At 38.9% G+C, this 20,406-nt stretch overlaps 2 protein-coding genes across 10 annotated transcripts in view; one reads left to right on the top strand and one right to left on the bottom strand.

Annotated features, from left to right (window-relative positions):
- The window catches only part of ptprk (protein tyrosine phosphatase receptor type K), a 106,609-nt gene extending 98,676 nt beyond the window's left edge, over window positions 1–7,933 (top strand). For all 9 annotated transcript variants that reach the window (XM_085382849.1, XM_085382855.1, XM_085382853.1 and 6 more), the window contains 7 exons: window positions 808–957; window positions 1,658–1,831; window positions 3,333–3,464; window positions 3,770–3,895; window positions 4,357–4,520; window positions 4,671–4,806; window positions 4,974–7,933. In XM_085382849.1, coding sequence (XP_085238975.1) covers window positions 808–957; window positions 1,658–1,831; window positions 3,333–3,464; window positions 3,770–3,895; window positions 4,357–4,520; window positions 4,671–4,806; window positions 4,974–5,027 — 936 coding nt within the window. In that variant the 3' untranslated portion in view covers window positions 5,028–7,933. The remainder of the gene's footprint in view (window positions 1–807; window positions 958–1,657; window positions 1,832–3,332; window positions 3,465–3,769; window positions 3,896–4,356; window positions 4,521–4,670; window positions 4,807–4,973) is intronic.
- Window positions 7,934–13,783: 5,850 nt separating this feature from the next.
- Window positions 13,784–20,406, bottom strand: part of LOC146652462 (disks large-associated protein 2-like) — a 46,088-nt gene continuing 39,465 nt past the window's right edge. The window contains exons 11-12 of the mRNA XM_085382704.1: window positions 19,262–19,414; window positions 13,784–17,537 (exon numbers count right to left, since the gene is read on the bottom strand). Of these exons, the coding sequence (XP_085238830.1) occupies window positions 17,322–17,537; window positions 19,262–19,414 (369 nt within the window). The 3' untranslated portion in view covers window positions 13,784–17,321. The remainder of the gene's footprint in view (window positions 17,538–19,261; window positions 19,415–20,406) is intronic.

The following is a 20,406-nucleotide window of genomic DNA, read 5'->3' as shown; positions in this document are numbered from 1 at the left end:
GCATGGGTGTATCCGATTTGCCTGAATTTGTGGTTGTTAAACATTTTTTAATACATAGAATAATAATTGCAGAATAATAGAAGCATAAATGAGTTAGTTCTAAACAGAATATAGATAATATATATGTATATGCATCCAAACAAAGAGGATCCTTCTTTGACTTTAGTGGTTATTATTCTTTAAATTAATATTTTTGTAATGTTTTTCCTATTAAAAAGACCACAAATAGTAATTCAGATCATATATATAAACTATCAAGCAGTGCAGTAACAATGGGGCAAAAGTAATTTCAAGCTTCATGGTTCAGAACAGCCTGTAGGTCAGAGCATAAAGCAAACTTTTAAAAGTTTATTAAATTCTTTGTCATACTTGAAGGCTGGTGACTAACAGAATGCAGGTCGATGCAATCTTTCATGGACACATTTCATGTCCAACTTAAGTATTCTGCACTATTGGCCGGTAACAGAGTAACAATTTAACAGCTTATAAGACCCATTGTAACAAAGTACATTCACAGCCGTTCACCAAAGCAGGTCAGTCTGTGTCTCATCATTGAATTGAAGTTGGCGTCACTTGCTTGAAAGATCTAAAAACACAACTGCCAGTATGGACTGACTCACAGGTGAAGTACACCTAACCAAGAGTCATCACGTCATCCATCCCTCCACCTCTCATCAGTCTTCACTCACTCACAGTGTGTGCATCACTTGTTTGTCTTATACAAAGCTGTATTTCTTATTTTTCTAATGTTGAAATATGAATGTGCAGAATATGTGATAATATGTGTATTATAATATATGTCTTCAGGAGCAGTACATATTCATTCACGACGCCATACTAGAGGCTTGTCTTTGTGGAGAAACAGCCATACCGGTCTGCGAGTTCAAAGCAGCTTATTATGAGCTGATCCGCATCGACTCCCAGACCAACTCTTCCCATCTGAAGGATGAGTTCCAGGTAAAATCAAACTGTAATCTGTTACTTTGCGCCCAGAGCTTTCAAAGTGGAGCGTGTAGGCCAGTGTCAGCCTGTGGTAAAGCAGCACAGAGGGCTCTTCAGAGTCTTCAGAGTCTGAGAGCGCTCTTCATTTACAATTGTTCTGTTCTGTTCCTGGCATCGCAGCAGACTAAATCTTCCTAACACTGACAATTATAGCTGCTGTCAAGAAAGGTCACCTCACTAATGGTTAAAAAACATACTAATAAAACCCACAAACTAGTACTGAAATATTAAATGGAACTCAGTAATCAAAACTTTAACAATTCCTACTTCATGTCCTAAAATGAAATCTCCTCTAACCCGTTCTGCTGTGTAATTCTTTTTACAATATGGGCATTAAGACATTTGCTGTGTATTATTACATCAAGAGGAACCACTTGCTGTTGTCATCTGCTACTCCTGGATGTAAAGAATGGGTTTTAACACACAAAAAATATAATTATGTGGAGTTTCTGGATACTCAAACTCATCAAATTCTTTCTCTGCAGTGCTGAACCTTGTGACTTGTGACTTCCAGAAACCAAATATTTTTAATGCACACAAGTTTTTCTTTCCCACCAGCTTGGCTTTTGGGTCTATTTCTATCTTCATGGAGCCCTTCTTTGAATCTTTTGACACTTTTAATTAACGTACATCATACATTTCTCTCTCTGTCCAGACATTAAACTCAGTGACTCCTCAGCCACAGCCAGAAGACTGCAGCATTGCGTTGTTGCCTAGAAACCAAGATAAGAACCGCTTTATGGATGGCCTTCCTCCAGATAGATGCCTTCCCTTCCTCATCACAATAGATGGAGAAAGCAGCAACTACATCAATGCTGCTCTGATGGATGTAAGTCAATAATGTGTTACTGGAACACACTGGAAGATTGTGTTATTTTCAACACATCAAGCAAGAGTAGTTTGGGACATTTCACACTGTGTGTACATGTGCAAAAAGACTTTCAGCAGAACCGGCTGATGTGTTACTCTTACCACAATTTCTGTATATTTAATGCCAATTATATAAAGACTAGATTTAACACTCGGTGTCCCAAACTGCGGTCACATTTTTGTTGAAAATGATACAGACTTTTATGAAGGTACATTGAAATGATGATGAAGATAAAAATATCACACAACACTTAAACTTACTAACATAAAACACACACACACACACACACACACACACACACACACACACACACACACACACACACACACACACACACACACACACACACACACAGACTCCCTTCCTTCTTTGTGTGATGCTGTGTTTGTGGTTTTAGCAGCAGAAGGCTAGAGACAAATCCAGCCTCTAAAAAGACGACTAGCTTTTCTCTGGCCACCATTCAAACGTTGTTTATGTTTGCAACTGTTGACATTGCCTCAACGCGTTGCCCATTTACCGTGACTTGAAAAGAAAGTCATTGAGTAGGTAGAAATTTTGAGGTAAGGTTTTAAGGTAAGGTCATTAGAAGGTTATTATCAGGTTTGTGAGTAAAGATATAGTGAGAAAAAGATAGTAAGAGGTGGGCTGTAGGTATGTGAGTAATTTCCTGATAATGTGTGAACATTTGCATGTTGTGGGAACAAACCTGGCTTCTCTCCAACAAAGCTGTTGGACAAAATACTGTAAAATTTCTAGAGTTCAGTCAAGTTTTAGGCGTTTACCTTAAAGTTTAGTTACTCACCTCTGGCCTCTCTCTAACCAAGCTGTCAGAAGAGTTCCAGGTAATGGGATTTTACTTCAAGTCTCCAATACTGGATTTGTTTCATGGCTTCAGTGTTGTTCTGCCACCAGATTCATTTTTGTGAACGACATCCACACCCTAAATCCTAAACCCGTGCCCGGCCCTCACATTAGATTCTCTGTCGCCAAGCAGTCACACCTGCGTCACACATTTGGCTGTACATTTTCATTTAAGCCAAAGTGGGTTCAGTTCACATTCAGACCAGTTAGTTCTTGATTCTTTTTTTATGTGAACTTTGAAGAAGTTTGTCTTCCTGAGCTAACTGAAAAAAAAGTTAACTGACCCCATCAAATGTAGTTTTTGCTCTATGTGTAGTCTTGTGCATGTTCCCAACCCTCACAGTTAATAGACCCACTGCATGATCATCAAACCAAAGTCACCTTTTAACTATGCTTGCTTTCCCATGTCTCACATACTGTGCAGCTCTACTCTGCTGTTTGTGTTTTAATGTGCACACGTGAGAAAGAAACATACTGTGGGACAGTCAAAATAAAAAAATAAAAAACAATAACGCACAGTTTAATAATGCTTGATTGAATCATTAAGAGTGTCTTCTTTGTCGGTGATCGCTTTTGTTGTCTCTCTCCTTCTCTTTAGAGCTACAGACAGCCTGCTGCATTCATCGTTACCCAGCATCCTTTGCCCAACACTGTCAAAGACTTTTGGCGCCTAGTTTACGACTATGGATGTACCAGTCTGGTGATGCTAAATGAGATTGACCTGGCTCAGGTATTTTACATAAAGTTCTGCTGTGTTTCTTAGCATAGCATTGTGTCTTTTTTACAGTAATCATGGATTTATTATATAAGATTAGCTTATTTAGAGCTAATAAACTTGTAAAGGAAAGATGGAAGAAAACAATCCTGCACACATCCAACATTCTTAACCAAAATTTGTAAGCACATTTCATTTTAAGAATTTTTTGTCTGGACAAAAAATTGTCAGGGATTTTTTTTTTTGTTTTTTGCATTTGTCTCTATTTTTTCTGAAATTGTTCCAGTGTTTTTCTAAATGGTGTAATTGTTCTCTCTCAGGGTTGTCCTCAGTACTGGCCAGAGGAGGGCATGCTGCGTTACGGTCCCGTCCAGGTGGAATGTATGTCCTGCTCAATGGAATGTGATGTTATCAGCCGGCTCTTCAGAGTCTGCAACCTCACTAGGGTGGGCAGTCAGAATCATACTACGTTTCTATTATTATTTATTTATTGTTTTATTTCACCTTTATTTATACAGGTAAATCTCATTGAATCAATCTCATACAAGGTGTCATTTTCAAGGCGACTTGTTTTAAATAGCCATACAAAAATACAGCATGTTAAAACGCACTATAGTCATTAAAATTCATATAACCAATTACCTGAAAAAATACATACTGGGAACATTAGCTGGAAAAATATATACCTATTTACAGTGTAAAAGATGGATGTGAGCATGTGATATCACCTGTGGGTCTGACACTGAGCCAAAGGTTTTAAAACTCCTCTAATAGTTTGGCCTGACATTTCAACATTGGTGCCTATCAGGATTGACTCGTTTTTGGCGCTAGCCTCAAGCGTCCATTTGAGGATCTGCAGTTTTTGACATGGCTTAATCAGTTTTTCTGATTCTGTCTCTTATTCCAGCCTCAGGAAGGCTATTTGATGGTTCGTCATTTCCAGTACCTGGGATGGTCGGGGCACAGAGAAGTCCCCGCGTCCAAACGCTCTTTCCTCAAACTGATCCTTCAGGTTGACCAGTGGCAGCGTGAAGGGGAGGAGGGAGAGGGAAGAACCATTGTGCACTGCCTGTGAGTGCACACAAATCAAAGAGTTTCTCTTCTTTTACCATTGAAATTAAAAGCATCAGCCCTGCACAAGAGTTGGAAAAACCCCAAATGAAATATTAAATTGTGCTTTTTGCGACGTATCATCGTGTATTCTGTTATGTTTGTTTGTAGAAATGGAGGTGGGCGTAGTGGAGTGTTCTGTGCCAGCAGTATCGTGTGCGAGATGGCAAAGAGACAGAGTGTGGTTGATGTTTTCCACGCTGTAAAGACCTTGAGGAATAGCAAACCTAACATGGTGGATACTCCGGTGAGTTAACCATAAACACTTTCTGCAAAGTGAGAAAGAGCTCATGAATGCATTATGCTGTTATTACTATTATACACATAATAATACAAACTTTAGTCAAACAGTGAATGTGTGATAGTGCATATGTTTAGTTAAGGGTGTATGTGTGTGTATGTGTCTGTTTGCAGGAACAGTATCGGTTCTGCTACGACCTGGCATTGGAGTTCATCGAGTCGTCCTAAGTGAAGGACAGAAGAGCAGAATGAGGAGAAGAAGAGTCGGAGAACATCTGTTCACATCTTGTGTGTTTGATCCTTTGCTTTGCTTGGTCTCGATCTTTGTGGCGGCCGTTGTGTAGCATCCATCTTGCATCTCTACAAAAGGCGCAAGCGAAACGGGCTCCTTGTACAGGTTGTTAAACAAAGGGAAATGCTTAGACTTTTAACAGGAAATGCGATGGGGAGGAGGAGATGTTACTCCTTTCACTCCTTTCTGCTTATTGTACAGCTTTTTGAGTGCCAGCGGGCCCCTGTATGCTTCGGGCCCCATTTAAAACATTTAGCCTCTCACCACAGCCACCTCCCATGGACTTGATGCTTTGTGCTGTTTCAGCTGCAGTACTTCCTATCTACTGTAGATGTCTCTCTCTCTCTCTCGCTTGCTCGCTCCCTTGCAAGCAGCTTTTGATAAACTGCAAGCTAAAGTTTTCAGTGGCCCGACATTCCTGCTCTCGTGCTAATTTCTGACTAATTTAACTGTATTGGGCGTCTCATCATGGTGATATTTGTAGTATATACAGCCAACACTTTTGTATGAGAGCAAGTGAACAACTGAAAGTTAACGTCCGGAGAAACTCTGTGAATGGTTCTGTTTCTGCTCCGCACACCTTTCAAATGACTTTAGCGAACATTGAGTCAGTACATTGTTATGAACAAGTATGAACCTATTAACATTGGTTACACGCAGTTTATTATTTTTGGAAAACAGAAAAAAAGAATAATAATTTTGTCCTTATTAAATAAAGTAAAAACAACACTGTGAAAGGCTTGTTTCACAGTCTTGAAACAAAAGAAAACCAGGACCAGGAAACAAAAGAAAAACAGGAAGTTTACATCGGGATTATTAGACTTTTAGATTTTTTTAAATAATATTCATTTAGCTGCAACTTGACAAACATTATGTTATGCTTTTTGTTTTAAAACGTGTGTTATGTATCACTTTTCTTTTGTAGTATCATGTACCTACCTACTGGTTAGACTTTTGCAGTCTGCATTGTACATTAGACTGTGACATTAGCGGAATCATGTTCTTTTCAGGGCTGGGCCCAATGCACTTTCAATTCAGCCTGTACATAAATGGAAAAACAAACAAACAAACTGCAATTATAAAGAGATTTTGGACATGGCAAAAAATCTGCCTATTTGCCCATAGAAAAGACTGAAATCACACATTCTTTGATGGCAAGATTAACTGACAGTTTCCATTGACAGTATGGCTTGAATAGAATTGGAAGTGACCTGACCCCAGGCTTCATTTGTTTTGTGCACTGGTGGCCAACACTCTTCTCTTTGTTGTAATATTATTATTTTGTAGCTGATGTTTCTTCATAAGCCAAAGACTTTGTGTAAATATGTCTATACGGATAAAGCACATTGTTTGTATTTATTGTTTGTTTACTTGCATTGCTTGTAAGAACAATCATTTTCCATTCCATGTTCGCCCACCAGCGTTTCTTAAACCGCACACGGGGACGCAAAATGGGCTGCAAGTCTGTTTCCTCTGGAGTCTTGAGAGTATTAGTGTGATTTATCGAGGCCCCTAATGGGTCCCAAGGTAACAGATTACATCTGCCCAATTTGGGTCCATGAAGAAGAGTTTAAGAACCCCTGATTGAAGCTGTATATTAAAGCTTTAGAAGTAGTTTTTCAGTATTTAGGTGGAATTCAATAGTATTGTCTTTGTTTTCACTTCTTGAATCTCTGTGATGTTACTGTGGTTTATTTGTGTATGAGCCCATTGCGCTGTCTGTGGTCAGTAGAAATTCAGTGCATTTATATGCAAAGAGTATTTTGGATAATAGCGCCTATCCCTCTTAACGTCTTAGTCGGGATAAGCTGTTTATCTTCATCCTCGTATCCTGCTCACCATTATCCCGGGATACACACTGACTCAGTGATGCATAAACGGGCTTAGTGAGTGAAACACGCAGGACTGTGATACAAAAAATTTTATTGTGCCTAATCATTTGAATTTTCTTGTCGCTACAAGCATTTTTACAGCATCTTAGATCGCACCCAGGGCTTTGTTGAATGCGTTCTCATGAACGAACAGTGTCCCGAATACCTTTTGGACCATGATTCATTGTGTTTTTACTCATCAGAATGCTTCTTTGTGAGGCTTTACAAGCTTACAGAATATCAGATGTATTTCTGTTTGTGAACAAACTGAGTCAGAAAAAAAGAACTTTATTGTAAATAACATGTCAGATGTTCCACTTTGATGGAGCAAGAGCAGCCCTACTCATGAGGATGTTATTGTAAATAGAGTGCTCTAAAAGGCTCTATTGTTGGGTGAACAGTGGAGATTTAGATAATGGATGCAATGTCAGAACATTTGTTCTGGTGTAGATAAAAAAAGATACAGATTGTACTCTTGTTTTGGAGGATTCAAATTCAAGTATTGACAGATGGTGTTTTAAAAAGATAAAGATATAGATATAAGATTTCACTGAATACAGAACATTATTCTGTTGGTGGAACATCAGCCTTCAGTTTTGTTACTTCTGATTTTTGGTCTGATCCAAAGAAGGGAGAGAGAAGAGCATGGTGTAATAGTAATCCAGTCATATTTTATGTTTAGCGACAATGGATTTTGCTACATGCATAAATCAGTGAGAGCAGAAAGTGAACACAATATGTAAAGCCTCTTAACTACACACTTAAAGGAAAACTAAGAAACAAATCTTCTTAAGAGGCCAATGACTCCTCCTCTTTAAATCTGAAATAATGGCCCTGAAGCTGGTGTCTGGATGAGAGGCCAGTCTGACTATAGAGTTGATATTCATGGTTCATAATTATTCTTGTCTGTAATGTTTGGCTTATTTGCTGTAATAAAGACCACTTCTTTAATTAAAAGTGACGTGTTTGGAGAGTTGTTGTATTTATTCAACCATTATCAGCTTCTGATACATTCAGACCAACCTGTAGACATTTCATTTATTACCTGTAAGGTACCTAAGTGCTTATAGTCCCCCTGCACACCTTCCATTTTGATTAGCCCTGTTTGATGACTACACTCTTCCTGAATATAAAACAGAAACTTGGCTACTGTGACATCACCTGTTGTACTTCAGCTTTTGAAGCCTCAGTATTCATACTTTGGCTGCCACCAGAGTGGTTAGTGGGCTTTGTTAGAAGGCTGCATGCATAAATTGTATGCAGAAAATTGAACATACACATACCCGCTAATTAGTGCTAAGAAACAGACTGATAAAATTATGAAAGATTAATAAAATAACTTAATTTTGTTCATCAAAACTGACACACAAACGTCTTGGACCACAAAGCAGGCCGTATTATTTGTTCCACAATAATGTCAAGAGGTCCAGTTTCTTGTTGGGAGGTTGGTCAACATGGTCAACTCAAATGGATGGAGTTAACTTATAATACACAAAACTGTTGTCTGTCTGTCTGTAAACTCTTGCTACGTGATCAAACTCGGCACATAAGCACACTATTATTTGGTTCAAAGTCTCTTAGCAAGTTGCCACTCGTTTGTGCACCCAGTTCTTGTTCTTTTGTTTGTTTGTTTTCCAAGTGATTAAAATTTTATGCTGTACCCCAGCAGAGACGGCACACTAATCATTGATGAGCTTGAGCTCCTGAAGCCTCATAGCTATACAAGGTATTATGATGTTGTCATGTTGCCCATAGCAGCCACTTACCAGTGGGCTAAAATTACTCACTTGTGGCATTTATGGTCTTATCACTTTAATTTTATATCATTTATTTTGATAGTAAGCTGTAGTTTATATCTACAAAAAATATTGTAGCATTGTCATGTACTAAAAAGAAATAGTGTGGAGTCTATAGGAATTGACGTGCTCTTAGAGCCAGCAGCAAATGGCCAGTAGAGGAACTGCAGTTTTTGGCACGTTAAACTTTGCTTTTTTTTTTTTTAGCCACTTACTCATGACTTGAGCTTAAATCACTTTTCACTGGATGAACAAAAGACAAAATATGTCAAAATTAAGTCAACTTGGAGCACCATAGGAGGATTTAGTATAAAAACATTCTTTATGTTTACTTTTCAACATCCACCACCCACATTACTTAGTGCTTTGTTCCTTCTCTTTCATTATACTTCTTAGATAAAAAAGTTTTATGATTTAAGCTAAAGGTGGAACTGCTTGGGCAGCACAGGAACAGGCAGGTGCTGTACTGCTCAAACCTTCCAATACCCAAAAAAGGTGCGACTAAGCTGGGAGCATGATGCGTATTTCCATGATATTTAGCCAGCAAACTGTATTGTATTGCTTCATAAACAACCCCATGTGGGATTTTTGAGCTAAAATGCCACATACCTGTGCTACAACTGCACCCTCTCCATCTGATACACATAGAGAGATCTCAAAGCACTCTTACAACTATGCTGTTTTCTTCAAAAAGTTTAATTTGCATAATTATTTACAACAGATGGTTGATAGCAGTACTGAGAAGAGGCAAAGTATACTGAACCACATTGATAAGCAGGGAAATAATAAAATGATATAAACTGTTGAAACTGTTTCGAAACCTTGCATTTATAAAAGAAAGTTTACAAGTCATTTATAGATAAACAAAAGTCTAGAAATGAAATATTCAGCTTAAATTAATCCTACAAACACAAACTGATCTGTAGAATGCTGTAATACTGACCAGCAATGAAACACTAAATAATACATTCATTTTCACTATCCTGCATGCTATCTGAAGAGCTTATAAAATAATGTTGACAAAGAAACATTAAACAACAAAAATATGGTCAAGAGTGGAAAATAGTTCCATTTAAATTAGGCATATATTATATATATTTATATATGTATATTTCTGTACAAATACTGAATATTTGGCATTATATTTATCCTCATTATTGATATATCTAACAATTTCAAAATAGTTTTAAGCTAACCACAAACCTTTTTATGCTATGAAATTTTTCTCATGTCACTTTCCAAAAACCCATGAGAGGCCTTTTTTTAAAAAAATGTTTTCTACCCACAGCCACAATACAAGACATTTCTCCACCAAAGGCAAACAAAAGTGACTGTTCTCTCTCCTCATAAAACATGAGACACTAAAAAAAGAAACAAACAAACAACATAAATGTAAAGAAACTCAACAAAACAAAACCCTATTAGGACAATGTACAAATTTGAAAGTGTCTATATTTAGAGCTGATCAGATGATTTATTATGACTCATACCCATAATACAGATGGGCACTGAGGTTACACTGAAATGAGCAATAAAAACAACCTGAATGACATAAGAGGAAATACGTAACCTTTAAGGCTGCCTTAGACATTCATTATTAGACTGTTTAAGAGAGTTTGATGAAAAGCACGGTACCACTCTCAAGTTTGTAGAACAGCTCAGTCACTATAGAGGAAAACAGGACAACATCCTCCTAGTTTTCTCACTGATTGCGTTGATTCTTTTTTTGTATTCGGAGATTGACTACAAGAAGTTGCACTCTTACTCACAACTGACCGCAAGGTGATTGCCTGGCGGGAGGCAGCCAGTCTCCAAACAGCTGCAATTTGACTCAGACTGATTGTCAGATGGATTGGGGAGGGTTTGCAAACAATTGATGTGAAATTTATAAATACCGAGATAAAAGGTCAGTCTACACCACTGAGTTAACGCGACTCCCCTGGTTGCATTCTGATTCTGCTCTTATATAAATGCAAGGTTGTTGAGCACCTATATCACTTTGGATTTAAATCAATGTTCTGAGTGATCTCTGAATGAATCAGTTTTAGCTATTTCGTTGCAGTTGCAGATAGGTAGCATGAAGGTAGCAGATAGCTTATCTTAGCATAAAGACTGTGGGGAACAGACAATCCGTGTCTCTCTAAAGGTCATAAAATCTTAATGCAAGCACCCCTAAAGACATCTTGTCATATTCCAAACCAACATAGCAAATATTTGTAGTTTGATGTTTTAGTCTATTTTTTCACATGCACAGGTTCTTTCCTCTGTTTCGAGTCTATGTGGTCAAGCTAAGCAACTGCTCGCATCTTCAAAGGAGACACGAATGAAAGTGGTAAGGTCAACTTTTCTACATTAAAGTGTATTTCCTCAGTGTCAGGCCGGTTGCTGCTGAACCGAAACCCCTACGACTTCCCACAGATGTGTCAAAAAATCTAAAGAAGATAATGAAAAGTTATCCCTAATATTTAAATAAGGCTTATTGCTTGAAGAGCAGACACACTCTCACACGTGGGAGCATGACGTGAAACGTGCTCAACAGTGACTCGACGGTTGTTTGGCTTGCGACAACAGGGCGACGCTCTGATGTCATCGAAAGTCACGTGGTTTTACGAGAAGAGAGAGCAAGCAATAGAAAGACATCTTTGCAGTGCAACTGTATCGGAAACAAGGAGAAAAGAAAAATTGAACGATATTTTAAATGGAGTCCAAAGAGACTTTAAAGATCCCCAAGATATGAAGAAGGGCAACTCAGGGCGCTATCTTGAGGATATACAATGACACTGCTGTTGTAGTGTGTATGCGTGTGTGCATTTTGATGCTTTTGGTGTTTGCTGATTGTCAGAATAAAACAACAACCAAAAAAAAAAGTAAATAAAAAAGCAAATTCAGGAAAAATAAAAGTACAAGGAGAAGCGTTGGTTGATTCAGCACCTATACAGACTTCTCTGAGGTTTAACTTCAGGACAGCTGTTATATGATGTCAGGCTAAAATATGGAGGCTGTAAAGCATAACAGCTATCTTGAATAGCGACTAAACAGGGAAACGTGACCCCGACAAAGTAACTCTGACTCGTCATGTTCACGTGAATCTTTTTTTAGAGCGTTGCTGAAAGTTAGTCGACTTTCTGTTTACACTATATTATTTTGAAATCAGCATGAAAGAAATCCTAAACTGAGTCATGAGGAGTGAGCTGTAAAGGATCTGGATGGCGATGACAGCGTGGTGTTTTAGCTCCTGCGGTGCACAGCTCAATGAACGTGGTGCTTTCGGCTCTCTGCGAAGGAAAGATGATCTGCACCAGGGCCTGCAAGCTCTGCCGCCCCACAGAAATACTGCTGCATAGTACACAGGCGTGACAAAGTGTTCCTGTGGAGATCACAACTACTCCTACTAAAACCATGTTTGCTAAAACACTAAACCATGAGGTAAATAGCTGTAGGTGAGCCTGCCTGTCATTGTATGAAAACACTATTGCCCTTTTTTTTTTGGCTGGTCAAGTTTTGTCAGTCTCCCGATTCTGTAGACGTAAATGCCAAGAATGGCAGAAACATCCCAAGATTACAATATCACAGCTAGGAGGAATTAAAAGAAAGACCTTATTAAATAAGTAATCTTTTATGATTAGCAGAAATGGATGTGACATACACTCTGACGTGTAGCATTTACACTGTCATATCCACTGGTTCTCTGCAATTTGTGTGTGTTTTTCATCTCATGTCATAAAAACGAGTCACTATGAATCTTTGTCAAAGAAAATGTGGAAAACAAAATAGCAAATCCTCCTTTGATACCCTCTAGACTTTATTGTGCTGAAGTTTATTACAATAGGACCTCTAAATCAGTCAAATATAAATGTAAATCCATTTGAAATTCTGCAGCCCGACCCAGCCCGGTATCCAGCCCTTGTAAAGGTATTTCAGACAAACTTGCACTCTTAGTGGTGCAGTCCTTTGCAGGTTGCAGTCTTTTTTTCCATACTTCAACCCAAAAACATTCACTCAGTCCTATGTGAATCAAACTTTAAGGCACCTGAGGATTTGTCATATACATAGTTGCCAGACTTCTAAGCCCCTCATAGCATGATGGGAAAAACTGGGAGACGTGAAAGACAAATATTATGTGTTTCATTGGAAATGGTATGCAAATGAAGGGTAAATGGTACCATGTTTACACAATAGCCCTGCATTATTCCACAATAGCACACACTTTAGCTAAATTTCTGACCATGTGTGCCGTTATTGTCACAATATATTATATTAACATCCCTGCGACTCTTGAGGACATCTTTGTTTCTGACGTTAGCCTTCCTGACATGCAGTTGGTGCAAAAACATCCCTCCCATTCATGGCGTGTGGCCGTTACTCTGAATCCTGTTTTTTTTTTTAAGCCATTCTTTTAAGGTGGCGAGTTCAGAAAGCGTCAAAGTCATTTTGTAGATTTTACTCAAGCTTACTGGTTGAAAAGCCCGCAAGCAACAGTAACTCAAAGCTACAAAAGGACAACAAATAAAAATAAAAAAGCTTCTTTTCAATAGGTAGTTCTTTAAATATCATCAAGTACTACATAAGATGGTATCACAGTATTCAGTCTGTGGGAAGTAGACTTGATTTGCATGACTTTCAGTCAGGTGGAAGAGCAGCTGGATTGTTAAAATAGCCCATCAACGGTTGTCATAATTCAGAGAAACGGTCGCCAATCATTCCAAGGGCGCAACTTAGGGAGGAACCAGTGAAATAAATGAGGACTTTCATATTTCTAAACCAACAGACCAAACCTACAGACCAAAACTGAGTGAAGATGCTAGGGAAATGATATTAAAGGATGGAAATGGAGACAGCCCCCCAAGACGAAATAAATGAAGAGTGATGAACAAAATCACCACAGTTCTTAGATTTGGGGGTAATAATTGAGAATATACGTGTTCATTGAAGCGCTTAACCGTGTATTATATGCATACGGCAATGAACGCTAAGATGGTAAATTGTATGAATGATTATAAAGTAGTAAATTGTAATATTATGTGAAAAATGGACAAAATGTTCAAATGCAACCCAAGCAAGGAGGCTAAAGAAAAGGTTTCTGTGTGATAATACGGGCTGGATGAAAACTGCAGCCTGTATAGCATCAATAAATTAAAGACAGACCACACCTTTCCACCAACCAACTGCTCTGAAAACCCCAAAAAAAAAACACTACAGAACGGTATGAATTAAAAAAGAAAAGCCCCAAATAAATGGATATGAATGAAAAAACGATTTCCTCTTTGAAAAGGGGAAAATAAATCTGACCAGTCAGGACGTACTGGATCCTCCCTCTTGCAATACACTAAAAGCTGTGTGTTATTATTGGCTGTAAATTGTATTGATTCCTCGGAAATTAAAGCCAAGTCCTTGTCGTCTTTTGGATGAAATTACTGTACCTTCTTCTTTGTTCTACAGTGGGACACACAGCCTGCAGGGACATATATGCATTTAGATCAACTAAATCACTGAACTCAAATGTGGATAACAAGGAGCTGGATGGCAGATTACCTTTATTACTCAGTTTAAATGCGAAACAGTTACTTTCTATATAAATCTGCCTACTTTAAACATCCTGCTTTCATTAAATCCTATTTTACTTAATTTATAATATTCATTCATGTGTGAAGTGGCTCTACTACGATTTCAGTTTTCACAGATAAGTGTGCGCTTTTCTTTCAGCAATACTTCACACTTCTGGAATAACTGTGAACTACATTTGTGATATCGTAAATTTGATAAAAGCGTAGGAGGATGTAATTCTCTCTGTGTCTCCTGTTATTTTATCACACCCTGTTTCGTCTTTAAATCAGTCACATTAAGTAGAAAAAAAAAAACGATTTGAGATGAGCAAATATACAATAAAAAAGTAAAAGGTTTGAGAGTGACTTCAGCCCTGTCCAATTTAGTTGGAATTTCATCTTATTTTTATATTTATTTATTTATTTTTTGCATCATCGGAGGCTGTACATTCACGACTGTTTTGGTTAAGGCCATCTGGTAAGGTAGGGTCTTCTAGCACTGATGTACACCCACAATCCCTCACAACAAGCATGTTTCACTGCCTCCCAGAAGTACTGATGGTACACAGACTGCTCTCCCCTACTGAGTGCCATTCCTGTGGCCATAACAACATTCGTATTCATTAGTTGGGGTTCAGATTGGCAAATGAGGATGAATGGGCTTGCATCGCAGGTGTCAGGGAGTATAAAATATGGACGCGTATTATTATGTACTTTCAGCTATAGCAGTATGCCCTTGGCTCAAGGCGGGCATACGGTATTAGATTTTAGCTTGAGGTTGGTGGAATGTCAAAGCCTGTAATCTCTCCCATGCGATAAACAGATATCCCTGACCTCTTTGCAGTTTCGAAAGGAACTTAAGCCATCGTACCTTCTCCACATTTACATCACTGAGGGCAAGAGCATTGCAAAGATGATCGTTTCTAAAGTCACAATCTACCACAAGTCATCGGAGAGACGGTGGGCACCATATTAATAAATCTCTGTTTAAAAAGTCCTTGAGTGTGTGTGTGTGTGTGCGTGCACATAGGACTGGGTAAAGGACAACAGTTTTAGAGTAAAAAGCAGCACCATTTACTATAGTAACTGAATATTGTTAAAGTGTCATTTGCACCTGTCTTTCCTAGACTATGTGAGCAGATCAAAATAAGAACAGAAGGGCTTTCATTATGCGCCACTTGGTAAAAAGGTCAGATGCAGTGAGTTATGAGAAATGGTTTGTTAGCTAAAGAACACCTTTTAGTCATTAGGACAGATACATTGTCAAATCAACCAACAACAGGTTTAACTAGAAATACTAAATGTTTACTGTAGATTGTGACGTTGGTCATATGATAGATACTGCAAGTAGAAGTAAAAGTGTTAAAATTACAATATTTCCTTACGCGATGGCAGTAATGCCATTAAGAAGAAAAAAAAGAAACAATATGACAAAAAGGTGCAATTTCTATGACCTATAGAGTAATACTGTATGAAATTCTGTAGTAAATTTTCCATATCTGTCCTTGCAATTCAACTGCAACAATATCGCATGAGCTTCATAAACTACATTTCCCTTGGAAATACAAACATGTATATTATAAGGTGCAAAATGCATTTTTTTTTTTTTTTTTTGATACAGTCACCTCTTTCGGGCCATGTAAAACTCTGTTTTGTTAATAATTCATATTTTTTCTGCAATGGAAATGCATCCAGCAGCAAATAACCTACATGTCGTAGAATTGTCTAGTCTTGATGAACATGAATGGATGTGGAAATGATGGAGTTTTAGTCATATTTTTAGATCTCAGTCAGCAACACTGGGCAGCAGCTGCAGCATGCCTGATTAAACATGGAAAAGTATTGTTGGATCGATATGAAGGGTCCCAAACACCCTATCAAAACTTTTGTTACTCTCCATCTATTCCGACTTCAAATTTAATGGGAAGCGTTGAAGAAATGACTTCCCCTGCATTTCTTTCAGCAGTTACAGATTTTCAGAGGCTCGTCAATCGCGCTAAGTGACATCATTATGGGAAACCACCCCCGCACAGGTTGCTTTAGCCCAAGACCACTGTTGCTGGTGAGAAAAAAGTTGCACTTTTGTGTTTTCTTTTAAATGTGGCAAGTGCTGTATAACATCACCCTCAACACAGTGCAAGAATGGGAACGATGGAAAAGTCTAGTACCCCTTTTCCACCCGCCCAGTCCAGGTGCCTAATCTTCAGCTGGTTCCGTCCATTTCCAAAGAAGCAGAGGTGCCGTAAAATTGCCTGTCCCAAAGCTGGAACCATCGGTGGCTATGGGAGGGGGCTACTGCATTAAATCCACCAATAATTGGCATATGCAATCCACAAAGGCTTTTCTGTTGCTGTGACTTCTATGATGTAGTGGCCGTTTTTTCAGACCTGTCAAAATGTGGGCTGGTTCTCAAAAGGCACCGAGGCAGAACTGGCACTGGCACTGTATAAGTGGAAAAGAGGTATAAGAAAATGCTGGTGTGGAAAATAAAAAAAAACAGTGATGTGGTGTAGTAAGGATGAATGTTTGTTTTAGGCTTTATAAACTAATCGTCATGGTGCAGAACTCGTGGGGGCGAAAAAAAAAATCCCCTGTGGTCTTAAAACTACACTAAGCAAATTTCTGTTTTAGCCGCTCCAAGTGGCAGAAATGTAACTGATTTTAATTTTTTTTTTTTGCTGTTGTTGTTCTTATTTTAAATATCCACATCCGTGCATAAACACCATACTGTCATCACCAATTCAGCTGGCCCAAGATCATCATTAGCCAAACAAATGACCAAAAAAACAAGAGGGAAATGATCTGTTGTCCAGTTTTTACTGTTCTGGAGACACTTTTGGTTTCTACAGGTGAAATATTTGCTTAGTGTAGATTCAGTAGAGACAACCCAGGGTATTACAACAGATGGAAACATGAATGAGCAGCGACAATAGTTGACAGCACAAGGGGGCTGAATGTGGCGCCACGTGCTGGTGTCGAGTGGAGGTGCACGAGGGGAGCTGAGGATGAATCCGTGGACCTCAAAGCCGCGTCTGGGCTTCAGGGATGTAGATCTCGATGCTGTCTGCCCTCTCTGTGGCCGAGTTCTGTCTGAAAGAAGCTGCTCTTTTGGCAGCCATGAGGCGTCTGCGGGCTTCCTGTCGCTGGCGGTCCTGAAGGTCCAGAGAGCGTTCCCGCATCACACCGCCACGCCCCTTGGCTGACCTTTTTGGCAGAGGGGGTGGCCACTTCCGCTCCTTAAGACACAGAATGACATAACAACTGGAAGTTGGTTCACAGTAGGCTTCTTAATATGTACTAAACAAGATAACAGCCCAGTAACTGATATTTATTATGGTATTTTCTGCTGGGACGTGGAAGTAAACTGTGCAAAGAAAACAGAAAAAAAATCAGATTATAAATAAAAAAAACAACCCAAAACATGAAAATGTATACTTTTTATTTAGTTTGCTTGTTGTACGTGATTGCATTATGGAAAAACACAAAGGGGTTTCTTATTGAGCTCAGAGCAAGAACTTGTAATTGAGAGTTATGAGGAAAAGTTAATATTAACTAGCAGATAAAAGACTGCCACAGTGGACAAATGTAGAATGAAATTGGGCAGAGATGATAAATGTTGATTAATATGGGGCCAATTAATTAAATGCTTAAAGCACCTTTATTCACTATGAAGACTTGATTTCGGGCTAAATTTGGCTTTAATATATAGACTCTTGATATCTGAGCAAATTTAAATTGGAAAGAGTCCGGTATCACAGCGTGTTGTCTAACTCGAGAAGAGAAGTCGTTTACACCAACAGCATTGGCTACAAAATGAAAATTCATCAGCAGAATTACTCATTAATTACTCACTGCTGCTGGATGCTTAAAAATGCAAAAATCTGCCTCTTGCGGTCCATAAGCTGCACAAATACACAAAATCTGGAAACTCATACTGATTGTGTCATCGAAAATCTTCACCTTTGAACATTTAATCGCACTGATACACAGTCTGATTGCAGGGTGAACTTTTTGCGGCTGTTTGGGAAGCCGGTGTTAGTTTAAATGGAGCCTGCCTCGAAGGTGAAAAGGCAGAGCATCTGTGTCACCGCTAGGGTTCGGCGTCATAGAGATTGCAACGTGTCTATTAACTGCTGGAGGTAAACAACTCCTCGCAAGCATGAAGATAATTATCCAAGTGCCCTGAAGGATGCTGTCGATCTCTAAAAACACATTACCATTTAAATGTGCTTCCAAATGCGGCTCTTTCGTCTATGAGCGCGCCACTCGTGTAAGTGCGCTTTCACTTATGGTGTGGTGAAAGTGCTTTAACTGGATGGTTTAATGACTAAAATGCCTTTTATGTCACCACGATCATTATTCACGCCTTGGATTTTGTTTTGCATATTTGCTCCTGTGCTTTGTGCACCTGTCGGAGGAAAACTTTTGCTTTATGCTTGTCCGACGGTGTTAGAGCTTTCAAAATAAAAGTGGCTTTGATCTATCGTGTTCCTGAAAAAGCCAGTAACTATCCGGTGCAGATGTTGTGATAAAAAGTCAAAGTAATTTGTGTGTTTAAATGCTGTGTGAAAACTGCCTGTGATTTAGTCTGACATTAAGGAAACTCACACCAAGTGTTTTTCCCCATTAACATTAGGAGCTGATAAATTTTTCACAAGCAACTTGGATGAAATTACTAAAAGCTTAAGAGCCATTCAATTTTACTTTAACACCCTGAACCAGATACTCAGTGATAATATGAAAATGTAAGTCACTTTTAGAGGATGCCACTAGCTTTCTAATCTAACTTGTGCCGCCTCCTTTGTTATGCTTTGTAACCTCCTGCTGGTCCAGGGTCTAAAAATGGAACAGAAATGCTGTTGGTGTAGTTTCCTCTAAAGCTGAGTGAGTTCATCTGGAGCCCATTATGACTTGTTATTATAAGTGTGTGGAAGCATAGGAAAAGAGCAAATGGTTTAACCTTCTTCTCTGGGCTCTCCACCAGCTGCCACTGGTTGCTCTTGATCTGCTGCAGCTCATCAAACTTGGCAGTGACGTCATCGATGGAAAGTTGCAAAAGGTCCCAGAATCCAGCCAGGTCCTGAGATGTGGGTCTGGGCATGGCACTGGGGTCCTAAAGAGACGGAGGGGCTTATAAAGATGTGCATCAAATCCAGTGTTCAAAAGTCCACCTTGTTTCTGGGACTTGCCGTTACTCAAAGCTACACTTGAACCTCACCACTTTGACCACTGTGTGGCAGTATAGCACCAACATTGGCTCATGACCTCAGCTGGCAGTTTTTGAGAATTGTTTTTTCTCCATTATTTGCTTAAGCGATTACTGTGATAAACAAGTCGCATATGTGCAGAATGCTGAAGACACGGAAGCAAAGAGATACACTGTTACAAAATTGTTGTGTTTTTCTTTTTGTAACAGCATCGATTTTGCCTGCCTGAGTGTTTTTCCAGAGAGATTTAGTTTCTGTGTTCGGACAGTACCGTAATGTAATTATTATCTAAGAAGATTACATTTCATGTTAAAGAGAAACCTGGTACACACTGCTGCTGTATTTCTACATATATGCACATCTGGATGTTGCTTGCACATCACAGCTCACAAAATTAAGCAGATAGAGCCTCATTACTTCAGACACCACACAGAGAATGAGTGTGCGCTGACATCAAGAAAAGGTCTGTCAAGCCAAACTTCAAAAGCAAATTCAGAGCTTTTTATAGATACAAAATGCAGTTCTTCCTCCATCCAGCAGGTGAAACAGATCCATTCTCCCATTCAGACACGTCTGAAAGCTCAGGGCAATCTAAAGCTTGTCACTACCAATGTTAGACTTAATTCATCATCCTATTATCTGAGGGGAGAGAGGGAGAGAGAGTGGCCCAAAATCATCTAAAGAAGAGCAACACAGTGAGTTAAGAGACAAAAAAACCCCCCAGCAGAAGGCAGTGAGAGAGGTGATTTCAGCCACCTCCACAAGGTTTTGCATTTCATTTACATTTTTGTTTTAATTATCTACGTTTTATAAAGAGGTGATTAAGTTTCAGGCTGCCTCTTTGTGTATCTGCAGAAACATCCCCATTTACGATTCTGCAATCTTTTGATATATGCTG

The sequence above is a fragment of the Rhamphochromis longiceps genome, linkage group LG15, assembly GCF_057381845.1.
Source record: "Rhamphochromis longiceps isolate RC_006_pf linkage group LG15, R_longiceps_female_GT1.1, whole genome shotgun sequence".
In the NCBI taxonomy this organism is placed as follows: domain Eukaryota; kingdom Metazoa; phylum Chordata; class Actinopteri; order Cichliformes; family Cichlidae; genus Rhamphochromis; species Rhamphochromis longiceps.
The sequence above is the reverse complement of the archived record's forward strand: the minus strand, read 5'-3'. Positions and strand labels throughout refer to the sequence as shown.